The sequence below is a fragment of the Danio rerio genome, chromosome 7 (genome assembly GCF_049306965.1).
Source record: "Danio rerio strain Tuebingen ecotype United States chromosome 7, GRCz12tu, whole genome shotgun sequence".
NCBI lineage: Eukaryota > Metazoa > Chordata > Actinopteri > Cypriniformes > Danionidae > Danio > Danio rerio.
In genome coordinates this window covers 79,222,501-79,245,000 of record NC_133182.1, presented here as the reverse complement: position 1 = coordinate 79,245,000, position 22,500 = coordinate 79,222,501, and the positions used below count along the sequence as shown (strand labels likewise).

General features: G+C 41.4%; 1 protein-coding gene across 7 annotated transcripts in view; it reads right to left on the bottom strand.

The window, feature by feature from the left end:
* The window catches only part of LOC571043 (solute carrier family 24 member 2), a 79,738-nt gene that overhangs the window by 1,556 nt on the left and 55,682 nt on the right, over positions 1 to 22,500 (bottom strand). For all 7 annotated transcript variants that reach the window (XM_073907711.1, XM_073907713.1, XM_073907708.1 and 4 more), the window contains 5 exons: positions 18,257 to 18,337; positions 14,871 to 14,953; positions 3,879 to 4,013; positions 3,705 to 3,794; positions 1,947 to 2,113 (listed from right to left, as the gene is read on the bottom strand). In XM_073907711.1, coding sequence (XP_073763812.1) covers positions 1,947 to 2,113; positions 3,705 to 3,794; positions 3,879 to 4,013; positions 14,871 to 14,953; positions 18,257 to 18,337 — 556 coding nt within the window. The remainder of the gene's footprint in view (positions 1 to 1,946; positions 2,114 to 3,704; positions 3,795 to 3,878; positions 4,014 to 14,870; positions 14,954 to 18,256; positions 18,338 to 22,500) is intronic.

The window sequence follows — 22,500 nt, the reverse complement described above, 5'->3', positions numbered from 1 at the left end:
TGGGCATTCTATCTGTTCTAAAGAGCGTTCCAAAATAGAATCAGTGTTCCAAACTGTAGGATGTTGGAAAGACTACGTCAAAGGTATTATCCGGTAGAACTTGGAAGTGCAGAACCGTGCATACTCTACCCACTACTGTTACCCATAATACACTGTGCACTGGACGTAAATCCGATTAGAACTACAAACTTGTGTAAACAAACTACAAACATGGTGGACGCCCGAGACCAATGGTCAAGTAGAGAGGCTTCGTTAAAACATTCCCAAAGCGACAGATTTAAAAACAAGACTAACTTTATGGAGACTCCTGTCGCTGATCATCTAAAACTCCACATCTATACTCCTCTTAGTCTATGCTCACATCATCTTCAGCAGCTCAAACACTCTGATCGCTAATGGACAGACGGCTGCTTCTCACTTAGGGTTGCTGTTTATGCTAATAAGGGAGATTAGTGGGCGGGGCTTTTCTCCTCTGATGACACGTACAAAAGGAGAATGCCAATCAAAGTGTTTCATTCATCAAGTCTGATTATAACAAATTGTATAAATTATTATTTACCACTTGAGGCTGCTGGAGATATTCACACACTCTTTAAACCCCTTATAAAAAAGACTTCTGCATAATATTCTTTCATTTTCTGCAGCTTTTCTGGGGCCTGGTCGCGGGGGCAGCAGACTTCCATCTCCCCAGAAACTTCCTCCAGCTCCTTAGGGGGGATACCGAGGCGTTCCCAGGCCAGCCTGGAGACATAGGTCCTCCAGCTTGTCCTGGGTCATCCCCGAGGCCTCCTCCCAGTGGGACATTTCAAGAGTTCACACTTAGCTGATGATTGATAATAACGCTAGTTTGGCGTGCTGTCCTGGGAGAGAGACCTGAGCTTATAAGATCCTCGAGCCCTGGGCTCCCTCCCGTTGCAAGGCGAGAGGAGAGTTTGAGCTCAGGCAGATCTCGATGACTCCCCCTCTTGGTTATTGTAGTGTCAGATATGGATGCTGAAGGTGTACTCAGAGTTTAGCTAAAATATTTTGGATTAATTGTTTAGGGTGCTTGTTTTTGAACTGTGGGAGGAAACCGGAGGACCCGGGGAAAACCCACTCGACCACGGGGAGAACGAGCAAACTCCGCACAGAAATGCCGTCTGGTTTGGAAAGGAATTAAACCAGGGGCATTCTTGCTGTGAGGCAACAGCGCTAATCACTGGCCACCGTGACGCCCGTTTAAAAGGAGGGAAAGTAGGGTTGGGTGGGGGGGGGGGGGGTTTCTTCGAGACGAAGATATTGAGATGAGAAATTATTTATAGTGAGTTAAGGATCGTCTGATAGGATCATCAGTTATTAGCTAAAGTTGGAACAGCTGTGAACAATCAAAAGCACGTGATCCTCTCGAAATTGGTTTATAAGTAAACTTCACGTCTGGAACACCTCCCTAGGTAGGCGTCCAGGAGGCATCCGAAACAAATGCCTGAGCCACCTCAGCTGACGTCTCTCGATGTGGAGGAGCAGCAGCTTTACTCTGAGCTCCTCCCGGTCACAGAGCTCCTCACCCTAAGCGTGCGCCCTGCCACCCTGCCAAGGAAACTTATTTCGGCTGATTGTATCCGAGATCTTGTCCTTTCGGTCATGACCCACAGCTAATGACCACAGGTGAGAGTAGAAACATTGATTGACCGGTAAATCGAGAGCTTTGCCTTTTGGCTCAGCTCCTTTACCACAACAGACCAGTAGATCAACCACATTACTGCTGCCGCTGCACCAATCCGCCAGTGAATCTCACGTTCCTATACTTGAACTTCTCCACCTGGGACAAGGACTTTCTTTCAACCTGGAGAGCATAACAGCTCCCCTTCAGATATCAAGAGTGACCCAGATTGGTAATATTATACAGATGTTAGTTTTGATTAGTCATATGTGCTCTTGCTGAATGAATGGATGGATGATCTCCTCACCCAACAGTAATGTCGAATATGTTGGAGCCCACGGAGCTGGACACCGCCATGTCCCCCAGACCCTTGCGGGCCACGATAACACTGGTGATCAGGTCAGGGATTGAGGTTCCAGCTGCTAGAATGGTCAATCCCATGATCTCCTCGGTGATGCCGATCGTTTCTCCAACCTGCACAACACAAACACCAGACTGATGAAGAACAAAGCCTCAACTCACATTCAGAGTCAACTTCAGCTCATACAGGGGTTCATACGGTCCTGGAAGTCCTGGAGAAGTCCTGGAATTTTGATGAGGTATTTTACATTTCTGGAAACGTTTTGGAAATACAAATGAACCCAAAGTGTTTAGGAAAAGTGATGGGAATTTGTTTAGGAGATATCTTGAGATGATATTGAGTACATTTTAAATACTATAGTGCGCTTCTCTTTACGTGACGTGTGTGGGATGAAGCAACTCATGTTCATCGAAATTCAAGCTACATTTTGAGTTTGGTGTTCAGAAACAATCTCTAATTAAAAGGGTAAGAGACTGTGGGTGCTAAAGGCTCATTTGTAATATTCGTATGAGTCTGAATGAAACGCAAGCCTACATTTCCACTATATTTGAACACAGACAGGAAAAACTATTTTACAGACATGGACATAAACAAACTACATACACTACCTGACAAAAGTCTTGTGGCCTATCCAAGTTTTAGAAGCAACAAATATCGACTTCAAGTGGATGATTTGGTATCAGAAGCTTTAAAGGTGAAGGCCTCTAGATTTTGCTGATTTGAGCTCAATAAATCTGATCATGTCTTGATGTTGACTGATTTGATGAGGACAGTGCGCTCTAAAGTCTCATCACTGAACAGAAATAATGTCCAGTATAGAAGATAAAGTCCTGCTTTAGTGGAGACAGAATGAATATTGTGTCTGACTCCATCATGAGCTTGGAGGACTGCATCCATACATCTCTGACATGACTCACATCACTGATTAATAAAGTCATCTGGAATGAAGAAGAAAGCCTTCAGCAGGATCCCAGAGTTCATCAAGAGTCTGTGTGTTTATCTTAAACACCTCCTCCTTCATCAGCTCAATCATGTTCATGTCTGGTGATTGGGCTGGCCAATCCTGGAGCACTCTCTGCTTTCAGGAGCTTTGATGTGGAGGCTGAAGTATGAGCAGGAGCGCTGTCCTGCTGGAGAATTGTCCCTCTCCTGTGGTTTGTAATGTAATGGGCAGCACACATGTCTTGATACCTCAGGCTGTTGATGTTGCAGATCTCTCCATACTGAATGAACCCCAAACCATGATTTATCCTTCACCAAACTTGACTGATTTCTTAGAGAATCTTGGTCCATGGGAGTTCCAGTAGGTCTTCTGCAGTATTGGTGATGATTGGGATGCAGATCAGTCAGAGAAATCCACCTTCTGACACTTTACCAAATGATCAACTACTGTAGAAGTCCAGTTATTATATGTTGATCTTACAACTGGGATCCACTACAAGACATTTGTCAGGTAGTGTAGATTGTCACATTTTGTTTATATGCTGTAATAAATTTGGTTTACCGTGTGTACATAGACATGACATGAAACATTAGGTCATGAATAATAACCTTGAGTTTTGGGAAAGTCCTGCAATTTTTGTAGTAAAAATGTGTATGAACCTGTACTGTGTTATTAGTACCCATATTTTTTTTTTTTGCAGCCGATGTTTGCCATTTGACACAAGCATCTGCTTAATGTAAAAATAACAGCAGATGTTTTACCTGATGAGCCCACCACACCATCAAGTAGGAGAATCCTGCGATCCAGCAAATCGCTCCCAGGAACGTGACGGGAAAAAACTTCTTAGACGTCTAAAGGGAGAAAAAGTCGACGAGGGTTACATCTGGTTATAATAGAATATATATAATCCCTAGTTAAAATAAAAGGGCACTCACGGGCTTCCGGACGTCCGGCAGTGTGATCCACAGAGGGAAGACGATGGGAAGGATGAAGAGATAGGTGAAACGCTTTTGGCAGCTCTCGGGCCAGGACAAGCTGAGCGGCTGATCGTCTTCTTCATCCTCCTCAGCCTGAAATGAGAATATTATTCAGTTATCTCCAGCAGACGCAATGCACCGGGTTTCTGTTTCTCCAATTAAAGGGCACCTATGAAGCAAAATCTACTTTAGGAAGCTGTTTGGACAGAAGTGTGTGTCCACAGTCATACTGGACTGATATAAACACTGAAGTCTCTTTTTTTTAATTTCTCGACATTAAGATAGGATCTTTACTAGTGTTGGGCGATGCTGACCAATTTGGCATTGTACGATGTCTACTGTGAAGCATCGCGATGGACGAAGGCATTGTCGTCGTAGGCGGCGGTGAATTAATTATTTATGAATAATTAATTCATTCATAGCCTACCGTTTCAACTACCTGACCCGCACCAAATCATGATGACAACCTGTTAATCACTTTTTCTGCGGGACTCTCGAGACTCTGGCATGAATAGGAGTGATCTGTGTCGTTATAATGGCATTGACAAACTTAGTTAGGTATTTGAAGTCAGATTAAAGTGAAGAGTTCCCTAAATAACAATACACAAGTTTTCTAGTGAACGTGACGTGTTGATGAATAAAAATGGAATATTCCACTTCCTTACAACACGACTGTGACCTTCCCTCAGGTAAAAATAGCAGCTTGTTGAGAGTATTTTGAGATTTGTAATGTCACCTTCAGCCAGAGCATGTGTGTGTGTGTGTGTGTGTGTGATTGATCATTCCTGTGTGTGTGTGTGTGTGTGTGCATGTGTGCGTGTGTGTGTGTGTGTGTCGTGGGACGGCATCCTGCAGGCACAGAATAATTATGTGTCTGGTTCTGGTGAAACTCCAGCAGGTGTGAAGAAATCCTGACAGACAGAAAACCAAACACTCAAGAAATAGTTTCAACAGGACAACGAGGAAAAACCGGAGGAGATCACGAGCACCACTTAGATGAAGAATAACATGAAGCACAGATGAAGGAAACACTTGGTTTTACCTACAATACAGAAACCCTAACCAAAAGGTTCAATATGGCAAAAGTGCTTCATTCCTTGTGTAAAACGCTTAATAGCATATAAGAAATCAAGTACTTTTGCTGATTTGCTGACAAATCTTGACACATACACTCGCCGGCCACTTTATTAGGTACACCTTACTAATACCGGGTTGGACCCTCTTTTGCCTTCAGAACTGCCTTAATCCTTCATGACAGAGATTCAACAAGCTACTGGAAATATTCCTCAGAGATTTTGCTCCATATTGACATGATAGCATCACACAGTTGCTGCAGATTTGTCGGCTGCACATCCATGATGCCAATCTCCCGTTCCACCACATCCCAAAGCTGCTCTATTGGATTGAGCTCTGGTGACTGTGGAGGCCATTTGAGTACAGTGAACTCATCGTCATGTTCAGCAGTCTGAGATGATTGAGCTTTATGACATGCTGCGTTATCCTGCTGCCATCAGAAGATGGAGACACTGTTGTGATATATCTGACTGTAAAAGATACACTTGAGTCGGAGCGTCCGTATTAAGCAACAGCTTTACTTTCTGCTTTCAACCGAAACTGCCAGAACTATATCAACTACTTCCGTACTACGGAGTCCCTATTGTTTCAAATACAAAAATGCAAACATCAATATATCACATTACCCCCCTTTTTAAACACAGTACATTTACTGTTACCTTCACATAAAAAAAAAACTGCACATGCAACAACATTACTATCAAAACTAACAGTAGCTGTTAAATTCTTCTTGCATTAACACAACAGCAGAGAGAAAAAAAAAAAAAAAATACTAAACCTAGTATATTACGAGACCATTGCAAATTTTAAACTTGGTTGCATTTGCACAGTTGTAATTCCTAAGCATTATGGGTCATAGCGTTTTGGTGTCTTTCTAATTCTAGATGAGCGACGTAGACCCTGTGCCATGCTTGTATTTCCTACACTGTCCTTTTCAGAAGTCTCTGAAATGACCGGTTCCTCCTCTTCTGATGCACAGGGTCTAACGGAAGTTTCAGTCCCAGTCTCAGAGCAGTCCATCTGTTCAACAGGATCATCCACTACAACCCGTGGTCTTAACTGATCACAATGTCTCCTGAAAGTGCCATCTGTGTCTTGTCCCTGAACGTTATAAGACACAGGACCGGTTTGCTTTACTATCACTCCAGGAACCCATTTGTTCCCTTTTCCTGTGGTATTACGAAGGTAAACCGCATCCTTCTCAGAGAATGATCTCTCCACAGACCTTTTGTCATGATGGAACTTTTGTAGGTACTGTTTCCTGCGAACAGCAACAGTGACATCTGGGTGAACAAAGTCCAGCCGAGTGCGCACATGTCTGTTAAGGAAAAGATCGGCTGGTGATTGCCCTGTAGTGCAGTTCGGAGTAGTGCGATACTGCATTAAAAACAGTGAGATCTTATCCTCCAAGTCCATTGTCACGTGTGCAAGTTTCTTTATTCCCCCTTTAAATGTCTGCACATACCTTTCTGCAAGGCCATTGGTAGCGGGATGACCTGGGGCACTTGTGGAATGAAGAATGCCATTTTGCTGCATAAAATTTTTAAACTCTTCCGAAGTGAATTGTGTTCCATTGTCTGTGACTATGTGTTCCGGAAGTCCGTATGCTGCAAACAGCCTTCTCAGCCTTGAAATGGTGGATTGTGAAGTAAGGTTAGGCATTCTAAATACCTCCAGCCACTTTGAATATGCATCCACAATAATCATAAATGTGTGTCCTAAGAAAGGACCAGCAAAGTCTATGTGTAATCTCTTCCAGCTCTGACCAGGAAATTCCCAGGGGTGTAAAGGAACCTGGCGGGGTGCCTTTTGTTCCATCTGACATGGCTCACAGGTTCTACAAACCTGTTCCAGTTCTGCATCCATTTTAGGCCACCACACATACTTGCGGGCAAGTGCCTTCATCTTTACCATCCCTTGATGGCCGACATGCAACTCTTTCAGCACAATTTTTCTCAGTTTTTCAGGAATTATAACTCTGGTGCCCCAAAGTACACATCCTCTCTCTGCCGACAGTTCTAACCTCCGCAAGTGATAGGCCTTTAGATTTTCATCCACATTCATTGGCCAACCTTCCATGACATATTTAAGCACCTTGGATAACACCTTGTCTCTGCGTGTTACACGAGACACATGTTCTGCCTTCAAAGGAGCTTGTTCGAAGTGCTCCGCTATTAGTGCATGAATATGCTCTGATAGGGCAGCTGTGCCCCCATCAGTCATCTCCGGTAAGGGAACACGTGAAAGGCCATCTGCATTACTGTTTTTCTCTGAGGGACAGTACTCAATGTGGTAATCGTAAGCGGACAGAATGATTGCCCACCTTTGAATTCTGGCTGCTGCCATGGTGGGTAGACTTTTGTGCTCTCCAAACAAAGTCAACAAAGGTTTATGGTCAGTTACCATCTTGAACTTTCTTCCCCAAAGGTACTGGTGAAATTTTTTTATTCCAAAGATCAGCGACAACCCCTCCTTTTCAATCTGCGAATACTTTTTTTCAGCAGGTGACAGTGTCCGCGAGGCGTAAGCAATGGGACGTTCTTCTCCGGTGGGCATGGTGTGTTGCAACACAGCGCCGATCCCATAGGCAGAAGAATCACAAGCTAAGGTAAGTGGTAGACTAGGATCATAGTGAATTAAAACCTTTTCGTTTGTCAGCAAATCTTTACATTTTTCAAAAGCTTCTTGCTCAGACTGTTTCCATTCCCATGGCACGTTATCTCTCAGCAGTCTGTAGAGCGGGGCAGCCATAGTACTCTGGTTGGGCAAAAAACGGCCATAGTAATTGACCAACCCCAAAAAAGCTTTCAGCTCCTTCACGCAGGTAGGTACTGGTGCATTCTTGACTGCATCCACTTTGTCTGGGGATGGATGAAGGCCCTGGCTGTTTAGCACAAATCCTAAATACTCAATTTGGCTTTTTCCAAATTCACATTTAGATTTTTTTACCCTCAAACCGTTCTCCTGGAGTCTTTTCAGTACCGCCTGTAGTCTCTGCAGGTGTTCCTGCTCTGTTTTTCCAGTGACCAATAGGTCATCAAGGTAAACAATAACATCAAGATCTCTCATGAGATTCTCCATAATTCTTTGAAAAATAGAGGGCGCTGAACTGACACCGAAAGGAAGTCTATTATAGACAAATAATCCTCGGTGCGTGTTGATGGTTAGCAACTCTTTGGACTCATCTTCAAGAAGGACCTGCTGATACGCGGAAGCCAGGTCAATCTTGGAAAATATGGTACCTCCACTCAGTGTAGCCATCAACTCCTCAATCCGCGGTAGTGGATAAATTTCTGTAGTGACTGCTTGATTCACAGTTAATTTGTAGTCTCCACACAATCTTAGAGTCTTGTCTTTTTTTACCACTGGCACAATGGGTGCTGCCCATTCACTGTATTTAACAGGCGTGATTATGCCAGCCTTCTCTAACCGGTCTAATTCTGCATCAACTTGAGCTTTCATTGAAAAAGGCAGTGGACGAGCTTTACAAAAACGTGGAGAAATTTCAGGATTAACTCGTATTTTTGCCTTAAGCCCTCTGAGTGTGCCCAATTCCTCTTTAAACACCTCAGAGCATGACTCCAGCACCTCTTCAATAGACGTGACTTGTTGCACTTGACTGACATGCTTAATTTTCCTCCAATTCAATGAGAGTTTTTGCAGCCAATTCCTGCCACACAACGAAGGCCCCTCTCCTTTCACCACAATCAAACTTAGCACTTCAGTTTGCCCATCATAGCTCACTTTTGCTTCAAACTGTCCTAATACAGGCATAAGCTCACCTGTATAAGTTTTTAGCTTGACTCTGGCGACCTCTAGTGGCTCAGTTGGGAATACCGCCTTAAATTCTTTCTCAGATATGATACTCACGGCCGCGCCAGTATCAATTTCCATCATAATTTCCTTGCCATTTACATCAAACGTCTCTGTGAATGACTTTTTGCTATTTTCCTCAGCCCGTAGTGAAAACATGGGTAATTCAGCTTCCTCTGCCTCCACATATTTAGTATTCTTCTCTGCATACAATTTCCTTTTTCCAACTTCCATCTTTCCTCTGCATGCTCTCTTAATGTGCCCAATTTTTCCGCAGTTATGGCACTTTGCATCCTTAAAATGACATACCTGAGCGCTATGATTTTTCCCATGACATCTATAGCACTTTTTCTCTCGTTGACTGAAAGGTCGCACTTCCACCTTATGTACAACACTCGAGTGCGAGTCATGCCCTCGCAACTGCTGCGTGTCTTTCTCAGCTGTCTCCATGCTTAATGCGATTTCGAACGCTCGTGCAAACGTCAGATTAGATTCTGACAACAGCCGTCGCTGGCAGGCTTCGTTGCGGATTCCACTCACGAATCGATCACGCAATGCTTCATCCAGCGTTGCCCCGAACTCACAACTCACAGCACACTGTTTCAGCTCCGCTGCATATTCCGTAACTGTTTCATCGGCTCTTTGATTGCAATGATTAAAACGAAATCTTTCGGCAATCAGTAACGGCTTTGGTTCAAAATGACTCTTTAAGGTGTCGACAATTTCTTTGTACGACTTATCCTTTGGCTTTTCTGGTTGTACCAAGTTCCTCAGTAAACCATAGGTTGTTGCCCCCATCACGCTCAAGAGAGTTGCAACCTGCTTCTCCTGGCTTATCTCATTCGCCACAAAGAACTGTTCCAGCCGTTCAATGTAGGCCGACCAAGATTCTGCTTTCGGAGCAAATTCCCCTATACTTCCAATGAGTGCCATCATCCGAGCATTAGTTTATCCTCGTCGCCAACTTTTACTGTGATATATCTGACTGTAAAAGATACACTTGAGTCGGAGCGTCCGTATTAAGCAACAGCTTTACTTTCTGCTTTCAACCGAAACTGCCAGAACTATATCAACTACTTCCGTACTACGGAGTCCCTATTGTTTCAAATACAAAAATGCAAACATCAATATATCACACTGTGCTCATAAAGGGATGGACATGGTCAGCAGCAATACTCAGGTAGGCTGTGGCGTTGATGCTCAATTGGTACTAATGGACCTAAAGTGTGCCAAGAAAATACCCCCCACACCATTACACCACCAGTTTCTGAAATACTCAGAGCAGCCCGTCTGGCAGCAACAACCATGCCACATTCAAAGTCTCTTAAATCCCCTTTCTTCCCCATTCTGATGCTCACTTTGAACTGCAGCAGATCCTCTTGACCATGTCTACATGCCTAAATGCATTGAGCTGCTGCCATGTGATTGGTTCATTAGATATTTGTGCTAACCGTGTAATAAGTGTTTGAATTCCATTTTCTGTTTCTATGAAAAGCGTAAAGCATCTTCAAGTACTTTATATTTGATCAATATACACTGCCTCCGATTCTTCCCCAATAAAGCACAAGAATACACTTACCCTGCTGAAAAATCCAGCTTAAACCAGCCTAGGCCGGTTTTAGAGGGATTTTGGCCATTTCCAGCCTGGTCTTAGCTGGTCAGGCTGGAAAATGGCCAGCCAAATCCAGCTAAAACCAGCTTGACCAGCCTGGTTTAAGCTGAATATAGCTGGTTTTGGCTGGACTCCCAGCTTGGGTAGGCTGGTCAAGCTGGTTTTAACTGGTCATCTCCAAGCCTGACCAGCTAAGACCAGGCTGGAAATGGCTGGAAACCAGCCTGGAAGTGGCCAAAACCCCTCTAAAACCAGCTTGGTTGACCAGCTAAAACCAGCCAACCAGCCTAGGCTGGTTTAAGCCGGAGTTTTCAGCAGGGAGTAGCTTGATAAAACACATTTAGGGCAAATTTACAGAAAATCATGATGTGTAAAATCCTTTAATACCTTTATCCACTGTAGTTGCATTAATCAGACAGCACAAACAAGCTGTGAATCTGTTGACAGTATGTGAAAGTATGAAAAATAAACCTGCTTTAATTCTAATTCTAGTGTAAATGCAAAGATATTGTCGTACAGTAGTCTGATTTAATAACACATGAGGCCACAAATAAAATATAAAAGAAATCACAATTAACTGAAGAAAATTGTAAGTGTGAAAATAATGAGCCGATAAAGAAAATAGTTAAAAGAGACAACAATATTTAAGGCAGTGTGGGAATGAAAATGATCATATGCATCGTTTCCATTAAAGAAGGCTCACACAAATTCCCAAGGCAGAGACTGATTGTCAGGGCCTTGTGTGTGGACGTTGGGGGTTTTACGATGTGGTCACAGGTTGATTGGTCAGAATGTCTCAGTATTTGGGTTTTGGTCACATGATTAAGAAAGAGACTCAACAGGTGGTAAACTCTGCTCCTGCTCTGCTCCTCTCCTCCTCTGCAGTGAATCTTCTCTGCCTCTTTGAGGCCGGCATGCTCTCTCCCCCTGTCTCTCTCTTTTATAGCTAACTTCATTCTTCAAGCTGGATACATGTTTTTATCTTTTCATGTGATCATTTTAGACAGTTTTTTGTACTTTAATCGGTTGTAACCATAGAGAATGATTGTCATTAAATCATTTTATTTTCAAGTATTTGTGAAGTACTGGAGATTTAACATCAACACTTAATTCCTCCATATTAAAATACAATATAGTCACATGATATCACAACGCTCTCACACATTTAAGCTATTAATACTGCCCTTATTTCCGTTTTTGGTGTAAGATCGCATGAAGAATGCTTCGACTAGAAATGTAGTTTTTTTAGCATCATGCTGATAATTCTTTAGTCATCGGCAGAAGTTTGAACCGCTGTAGTGAAAACCAATTCTTACAGGAGGAAGGAAAGGGAGGAGGCAAGCCTCCAGCTGTCCACTCAGACACTGCATTATTAATGAAAGGGCACGATTCCTTCTTTTAGCTTTGCTTTATTTCTGGACAAATTCTTCTGGAAGTTACCAAAGAAGAGAGAAGGAGGGAAAGAAGAGAGGAGCGGCTGAGAGGAGAGCAGTTCATTATTGATGAAGAGAAGCACTCCATTTATATCTGAGCAAACAGTGATGAAATGTGCTAAAAATAATGACATGCATGTATAATTTCGTCCAGAGCACGCCTGTGGTGGAGTTTATCTGAGGTTATTTAACCCTTGGGTACTGTTCATGTCTTCTTTGGTTATGTTGGCTGTTTTTGCTCTATTGACTTCCATTATAATCACATTTATTGATTGCACAGCCATGACAGCATATGATCCTGCATTCCTGATTGTTGCTGGTTTTCCCCGTTGGGATTAACAGGTACAGTGTGTCGTTTTTACTGCTGATCATCTGTGTGCAGCATTAAGCCTTTAGATAGACCTGAGCCAAAGAGTTTCTTGCTTTTATATGGAGTTCAGTGGAGAAAAAAAGAAGATTAAAGCAAAGGGCTCTCACATACACACTGCACACACCAGGCTACAGCAGCAGAAGAGCACACCGGGTGCCGCTCCTGTCAGCTAAGAACAGGAAACTGAGGCTACAATTCACACAGACTCACCAAAACTGGACAATAGAAGATTGGAGAAACGTTGCTGCTCTGATGAGTCTCCATTTCTGCTCACACATTCGGATGCTCGGCTCACAATTTGCCCTCAACAACATGAAAGCATGGATCATCCTGCCTTGTATCAGCGGTTCAGGCTGGTGGTGGTGGTGTAATGGTGTGGGGGAGATTTTCTTTGGGTCCATTAGTACCAATTGAGCATCAACGCCACAGCCTACCTGAGTATTGCTGCTGACCATGTCCATCCCTTTATGAGCACAGTGTCTCCATCTTCTGATGGCTACTTCCAGCAGGATAACGCAGCATGTCATAAAGCTCAATCATCACAGACTGGTTTCTTGAACATGACGATGAGTTCACTGTACTCAAATGGCCTCCACAGTCACCAGAGCTCAATCCAATAGAGCAGCTTTGGGATGTGGTGGAACGGGAGATTGGCATCATGGATGTGCAGCCGACAAATCTGCAGCAACTGTGTGATGCTATCATGTCAATATGGAGCAAAATCTCTGAGGAATATTTCCAGTATCTTGTACCCATGCAACATTAAAGCAGTTCTGAAGGCAAAAGGGGGTCCAACCCGGTTGTAGTAAGGTGTACCTAATAAAGTGGCCGGTGAGTGTATTGGACATTAAGAAAAAAAAAAATGTTAAATTTTCCTTCAGCCTAGTCTCTTATTATTTAGGGGTCGCCACAGCAGAATGAACTGCCAACTATTCCGGAATATGTTTTGTGCAACGGATGCCCTTCCAGCAACCCAGTACTGGGAAACACCCATACACACTCATTTACACACATACATACACACACACACACACACTATGGCCAATTTACTTGGTCAATTCCCCTATAGCGCATGTGTTTGGACTGTGGGGGATCACCCAGAGGAAACCCACGCCAACACGAGGAGAACATGCAAACTCCACACAGAAACACCAACTGACCCAGCCAGGACTCAAACCAGCGCCCTAAGTTCTTTGATTATTAGGTTATTTTACTGTTAAATAATTTATAACTATATTAGCTGTTATATTACTATATTAGTTATAAATCAGTAACTATATTACATTAAAAACAACATTTTAAAATTGTAAATCAAGAAATTTCAAGAAAATGTGAAAACTGATGAACTGCAAAATTGCATATACTTTAAAAAAAGGTGTGTGTGTGTTTGTGTGTATTTGTGTGTGTGTGTGTGTGTGTGTGTGTGTGTGTGTGTGTGTGTGTGTGTGTGTGTGTGTGTGTGTGTGTGTGTGTGTGTGTGTGTGTGTGTGTGTGTGTGTGTGTGTGTGTGGTTTATGAGTAATGGCCTTTAGTGTCTGTCTGACATTGAGGGTCTCTCTGCCCGCTGCGCCGTCTGTTCAGCTGGCATGAAGACGCGTGCATGCATGCATGCTTGTGTGTGTGTGTGTGTGTGTGTGAGCAGCAGGAGGGGGAAATGTGGCCAAATGTGTTTTCCGTTGACTCATGATAAAGCCGAGTTTCTTCAGTCCTGCTGTCTTCGGCCTTCACGTCTGTTTCCAAAGTCAGACTCATGCTTCACTCTCTGGCCTGTTTCAGCACTCAGATCTCCTCGTGTGGGGTGTGTGTGTGTGTGTGTGTGTGTGTGTGTGTGTGTGTGTGTGTGTGTGTGTGCAATAGTGCAATATAACTGAAACTAAGCTGAAGGAAAATGAATGCATTAATTATGTAACATGTGTCCTTAAGTCCAAATAATAATAATTACAGTCTCATTTTTGACACATACAGTTGTTTACCTTTTGATCACCTATTTTATTCATATCTTTGAGAAAATAAACATTTATGATTAATATTAACTTCAAATTTAAACATTTTTAATTGCTCCAAATAATCATGCAATACCCTGTAAAAGAAAGCTGTGTTGTCGTAACTCAATGCTGGGTAAAATATGGCAAACATTGGGTTAAAAAGTTGTACTTAAATTTAATTGAAAAAAAAAATCAAAGCAATGTTATGCTGTAGGTAGTGCAGTAGGTAGTGCTGTTGCTTCACAGCATGAAGGTCACTGGTTCGAGCCTCGGCTGGTGTTTCTGTGTGGAGTTTGCATGTTCTCCCCGGGTTTCCTCCGGGTGCTCCGGTTTCCCCCACAGTCCAAACACATGCGGTACAGGTGAACTGTCTGAGTGTGAATGAGTGTGTATGGATGTTTTCCAGTGATGGGTTGCAGCTGGAAGGGCATCCGCTGCGTAAAACATATGCTGGATAAGTTGGCGGTTCATTCCGCTGTGGCGACCCTGGATTAATAAAGGGACTAAGCTGAAAAGAAAATGAATGAATGTTGTGTTTGTGTATATTTGACCCAACATTGGGTTATGACGACCCAAGTGTGTGTGTGTGTGTGTGTGTGTGTGTGTGTGTGTGTGTGTGTGTGTGTGTGTGTGTTCATTTATTATATAACATGAATAACTCACCGCATCTCCGTCTTGTCCAGCAGTGCCGTTCATAGGCGGCGTCATGTCCACCTCCACATTAGAGCTGTTCGGCAGATTTTTATCTGTCACACACACACACACACACACACACACACACACACACACACACACACACACACACACACACACACACACAGACACACACACACACACACACACACACACACACACACACACACACACACACACACACACACACACACACACACACACAATATGTGTGTTTTTCTTAGGTAAATGGACAAAATAACCAAATAACTCACATTTATAATTGTTGCAAAAAATCACTGGGTAAAGATCGATATTTGTTATTAAGTGTGCTTTCACATGTGTAGTCTTCGGCTTCATTTGGTCTGGATCAAGGGTAATAAATGATCATTGTTGCATTTTCTGCCGTCTTTGGGTGGTTTTCACACCACACTGCTGGATTTGGTCCGAACCAGTTGAAACGAACCAAAATGCAGTCATGTGACAAAATCCACATCTCTCATTGGCCAGATGTTGTTGAACATATTTCCTAAACTGCTTATTGATTGGTCAGAATTCGGGAAGGAGGGAGGTTTCTTTTAAACGAAGATAAAGTGAACGGAAAACTGTGGTTATTTATAGTAGCTTAGGGCTTGTATGATTGGAAGATAGTGATTAGCAAATGCGAGACCGGCCGTAATAAATCATAAGCACGTGATCCTCTCCAAATTAGTTTATGAATAAACTTCACTCAACAGTGGTTTCCAGGTTTTCTTCAAAGTATCTTCTTTTGTGTTTAACAGAATAGCGGTTTGAACCCACTTGAGTGAGCGTAAACAGCGAGTAGATTTTCATTTGGGGTGTGAATTGCCCCTTTAACTGTGCAATAGGGTATATGCCGAAGTATGCTAATAGGACTTTTAATTTGCCAGCAGCCTGGGTTAAGCGCTTCCGGTGAACTGTATGCCAATGCAAAATCGGCGTGTTTAAGGTCAGTTTTCTTTAAAAATCAGCGATCTCCACTGGCTGAGTGATATCCAATATAGAGTGGGTCTCAGATTGTGCAAAAAGCACTGCACTAAATTACATTTCCCCCCGCCATGTCTTTATAATATGAGCATTTACTTTACCCCAGTATATTCAATGGAGCTTCTGCGCTAACCTGCCGATTCTGATGGGTGCGTGCGAGTAAACAGCTTTTTGTCTTGTTTTATGCTTGTGCACCCTGCTGAAAAATCCAGCTTAAACCAGCCTAGGCTGGTTGGCTGGTTTTAGCTGGTCGACCAGGCTGGTTTTAGAGGGGTTTTAGCCATTTCCAGCCTGGTCTTGGATGGTCAGGCTGGAAAATGACCAGAAAATCCAGCTAAAACCAGCTTGACCAGCCTGGTTTAAGATGGACATGGCTAGGCTGGTCAAGCTGGTTTTAGCTGCTCATCTCCCAGCCTGACCAGCTAAGACCAGGCTGGAAATGGCCAAAACCCAACTAAAACCAACTTGGTCGACCAGCTAAAACCAGCCAACCATCCTAGGCTGGTTTAAGCTGTTTTTTCAGTAGGGCAACTAAATGAATGCCAAAGTCTGTTTAACTGAATGTGTTTTAATGACATTACAACATCCATGCTGTGAAAGGAACCGTATAAGATGGAAAAAAGCTCACAATAACAGCTCACCGGAAGTGTATCAGCATGAGAACAACACTAGCTCGGCATATACCCTATCCATGCTGCTGTTTGCTGAGTATCTCTATTATGGCTGTGCATGCGAGTGCAAATCCTCTGAACATCCCATAATGCTGCTGCAGTCAGTGTGTTCTTCGATTCTGAAGGTAAATGAACCGCTGTGACGCATGTGAAAGGGTTACAGATGTGCTGAATCCTCATCAAAGACGCTGCTCTCAGCAAACCTGCTTTTGATGCTAATATGCTAATGTGAAACTGTTAGCATAATTTGCCACTTGAAATGAAAGTCCGCGCGTGTCTTCAGCACACAGATGACATTATTAGACTAAATGAGTTCATAATATTCCTTTCATTTCTGTAAAGTGCAGAATCACTAGTATTTCTAGGTAAATACTTGTTTTAGTAAAGTGTATTACACTGTGTATATTTGATTATTTACTACTCTGTGTTAATGAATGCTCAAGCAGTATTAACTATAGTAAACTTACATACTATAATAAATACTGTTGTATAGTATTTCCTGCAGTAAACTGTGGTGTATTGTAGTATAATATACTGTATAATTGTAGAAAACTACAGTGGTTTATATTACTGGAGTTCTTGTTACCATAGCAACTTTGGAATCACCACAATAGATTCATTACTGTAGTTCTTCTTGTGTTACCATAGCAACTGTAGAATCACCACAACAGATTAATTACTGTAGCTTTTGTGTTACCATAGCAACTGTAGAATCACCACAACAGATTAATTACTGTAGCGGTTGTGTTACCATAGCGACTGTAGAATCACCACAACAGATTAATTACTGTAGCGGTTGTGTTACCACAGCAACTGTAGAATTGCAATAGATTATTTACTTTAGTTGTTGTTACCATAGCGACTGTAGAATCACATCAAATTAATTACAGTAATTGTTGTGTTACCATAGCAACTCGAGAATCTCCACAGCAGACTAATTACTGTAGTTGTTGTGTTACCATAGCAACTGTAGAATCACAACATCATATTAATTACTGTAGTTGTTGTGTTACCATAGCAACCGTAAAATCACCAGGGCATATTAATTACTGTAGTTGTTGTGTTACCATAGCAACCGTAAAATCACCATGACAGATTACTGTAGTTCTTCTTATGTTACCATAGCAACTGTAGAATCACTGCAACATATCAGTTACTATAGTTGTCATGTTACCATAGCAACTATAGATTTGCCACAACAGATTAATTAATGTAGCTCTTGTGTTACCACAGCAACCATAGAATCGCAACAGATTATTTACTTTAGTTGTTGTTACCATAGAAACTGTAGAATCACAACAAATTAACTGCTATAGTTGTGTTACCATGGCTACTGTAGAATCACCACAACAGATTAATTTTAGTGTTTTACTATGGTTCAAAAACACTACAGTATTCACTATAAATTACTATAGTATTTTGAATATAGCCTATGATGGTAAATGTAATATTTATGACTTGACCATAATATATATAATATATATATATATATATATATATATATATATATATATATATATATATATATATATATATATATATATATATATATATATATATATTTATTTATTTATTAAATCTATTAATGCATATTAATATGCATCGATTTTAAAAACACTTATAATTATAATAATTTATTCATTTTAATAATTATAATAATTATATTATTTTAATACAATGGAATCCTCCACCACTCACCAGCGACTCCATTTGAGTCCTCGACCTGGCATTTCTTTTTGGCAATTTTGTGAAGGATGGACGCTTTCTCACGGAACTTTCCTGAAAAAGAGTGCAGAAGAACAGCAGAGGATTATCACCAACTGAGTGTGTATGCTTCATTTTATTCATTATGAGTCTTTTCAACTAAAATATAAATAAATAATATAATAAATATCTAAGATAATGATCATTTAAAAAGTACAAAATCACATCACATTACGGAAAATAACACCACATAAACCAATGATCATGTGAAGTATTTTACAAATATTCCCAGGAAATCACTTTATCACTGATGCTTTCTATTTGATAAATGTATTAATTAATTAATGGACAAACAAGTCTAATATTTCAGTTACCTCATTGAGCATTAAATTTAGCATTTTCTACATTTTATTAATGTGTATAATAGTTAGATTTTTAAATATCTGTGTTACCTCATTGGGTCTATTCAGTTTTATATTTTATTTTATTAATTGTATTAATCTATTTATTAATGTAATTAATTAATTAATTAATTAAATAATTTATATATATTTCTTTCCCCAAATATTTGAGTTTGAGTTGACATTTGGTCAACTATTTACTTTATTTTATAAATTGTTATCATGAATTCATTAGTTTTAGTAATGTATTTATTTTTTATAACTTGCCCTCACTCAAAACACAATTCATTTATTTATTCATTCATTTTCCTTCGGTTTAGTCCGTTATTCATCAGGGGTCATCAGAGCGGAAAAAAAACGCCAACTATTCCTGATGCCCTTCCAGCAGCAGCCTACTACTGGGAAACACTCATACACAATCATTCTCACGCACACTCATACACTACGGCCAATTTAGGTCATCAATTCCCCTATAGAGCACCCGGAGGAAACCCATGCCAACAGAGGGACAACATGCAAACTCCACACAGAAACGCCAACGGATCCAGCCGAGACTCAAACCAGCGACCTACTAGCTGTGAGACAACAGTGCTAACCACTGAGCCACCGTGCCGCCCCAACACAATTGATTTAGTATATTTAGTTGATTTCATTTTGCACCGTCCAAACATATCTCTTAAACAAGGAGTCAAAGCAGCATTTGACCTTTAATGAATCCTTCAGATGATCAGCGTGTTAAACAGAGCCGTCAGTCCAGCAGATTACAGTCTATATTTCTGCATCACTCTCATCAATACAGCTGCACAACCTTTCAGGATCATCAGTGCGGAAGCAGAAGCTCAGACATGTGTGTGTGTGTGTATGTGTGTGTGTTTCTGTCTCTGAATCAGCTAAAAACAAACACACACACACACACACACGCTGAATATAGTGTGTTTGTGTTGTTTTCCCTTAATAATGATCAGTAAAAGTCTCTGAGGAATCGCTGCCTCTGATTGGCTGATAGACAGACTGTGTCGTCTGGATCGATCGGTGCTGTGACCCTGAACAACACACACATACGCACACACATATCTGTAATGTGACCTATATTTGATTAACAGTGGACTAATGTGAGAATATAAGGTCAATTTTAAAGTTTAGGATAGTGTGCATGGCCTCTCAGTAAGAAAGTCGCTGGTTCGAGTCCCGGCTGGATCAGTTGATGTTTCTGTGTGGAGTTTGCATGCTCTCCCCGTGTTGGCATGGGTTTCCTCTGGGTGCTCCGGTTTCTCCCACAGTACAAACACATGCGCTAAAGGGAATTGATGAACTAAACTGGCCGTAGTGTGTGTGTGTGTGTTTAAATGAGAGTGTATGGGTGTTTCCCAGTACTGGGTTGCAGCTGGAAGGGCATCCACTGCATAGAACATATGCTGGATAAGTTGGCGATTCATTCCACTGTGGCAAACCCTGATTAAAAAAAGCACTAAGCTGAAAAGAAAATGAATGAATGAATTGTACAGTTCTTAAAGTGCAAGTGCTCATTTAAAGGGACAGTACACCCAAAAATGAACACACCCTCATCACTCACTCTAAACCCATTAGAGCTTGTGTCTTCGGCTGAACACAAACAAGATGGAAATATTCTTCATTAATCTGAATATCTTGTTTTGTGTTCAACAGAAGACACTCGTGAAGGTTTGGAGCCGATTCTAAGAGGGAGTGTGGGTTGATTTTTGGGTGAACTGGCCCTTTAAGATGAAATATTTACTGCTGCAGCTTCACATGCTGAATATTACAGCACTGCAGTCTGACTAGTACAGAGGAGGACTAAAATTAGAAACACACACACACGCACACAAAGACGTACGCAGACTTATACACACCAACACACACACACACACACATAGGCAGACACACACAAACATTCACATAAACACACATACATACATACACACACACACACACACACACTGGCAGACACACACACACACAGAGACATTGGCAGACACACAAATATTCACATGCCCACACATACACACACATTAAAACATATATACACATACAAACACGCATACACACATGCGCACACAGACATATACATGCACATACACTCAAACCACACATTGCAAACACACATACATACATACATACATACATACATACATACATACATACATACATACATACATACATACATACATACATACATACATACATACATATATGCAAACATACACAGACACACACACAAACACACATATACACACAAACACCAAACATACATACATGCATACACACACACCCCACACATTGCACATATGCATACATACATACACAGATCCACACACATATACACACAAATAGCCCCCCAAACACACATACACATTTACACACACACACGCACACATATATACAAACATACAGACACACACACATATGTGCCCCATGCACACAGAAACACCAAACATGCATAAATACATACATGCACACACACACACCACACAATGCACACATGCATACACACACAGATACACACACATATACACACATTTAGCCCCCCCCCCCCCTCACACACACATAAACACCAAACCATACACACGCACACACACTCTCTCTCATAAACACACACACACTCAATTATATATCCACACACACATAAACACACACACACATACAAATGTATATAGATGCACCACACACACACACACACACACACACACACACACACACATAATCATACATATATACATACATAGACATATATGCACCACACACACACACACACACACACACACACACACACACACACACACACACACACACACACACACACAATTATAGCTGTTGTATATCCTCAAAGAGACGTCAGCAGTCTCAGATCCTCCATTATTGCATTAGTGTGTGTGTGTGTGTGAGGCTGTTATTATTGTGTTTCCCCTGCGCTGCTGCTATTATATAACCACAGTTATAGCATGAGTCACTGATGCTCGTTGTGACGCGCTTTTCCATCTATTTCTCTGTGTGTGTGTGTGTTCTGACTCTCAGTGGAGGACAGTGATGCAGATTTATCAGCCGAAAGCATTAGTGTACAGTCAGCCAGCCGCCGTAAATAACACACCATTTATAGAGGACATTATAAAGCAGCATTACTGTGTTAATTAGGCGTGCTGGAAGCTTTTAAAGGGGCAGTTCACAAAAACTCAAAATATATATGAAAATATTTACTCGAGAGGACTTTTTTTATCATTCTTATTTGGTGATACTTTAGCTTAACCCTCCTGTTGTCTAGAATTCTGTTTACTCAGCTCAATGTCTGGGTCAAAAAAAGAGCCGTCTTTACTAAAACTCTCAAATAAAGCAGATTTAATTTCAATCCTCAAAATTAATTAAAAAATTCACCCCCTTGATAGTAGTCATCAAGGGTAAAATAACCTTAATTCACCAAAACTATTTTTGTTTTCGGCTATAAACAACATTATTTATGCAGTAAAGTTAGGCATTTTAACATGGGAGTCAATGGAAAGTTGCTCTGTTTTGGAGTCAGCCCCCCAGTGGCCAGTCGATGAATTGCAGTTTCAGGTGCTTTCACTTTACATTGGTGAATCTTAAATGTCTTTCCCAATTCCGTCCAATAGCCCTCATCCCTCCTGTTGTCAATAATCAGGCATGTGATTGGCCGCGGGCAAGAGAAGGAAGACGAGACCCACACCCCGAACATGCATTCAAATCGTTTTCATAATCTTGCATAATGTCATCGGCTTCCTGATACACGCACAATATAGGACTACACAATAAACCTCGAAAATAATGCACATACATTTAATTTCAATCCTCAAAATGTATAAATCATGT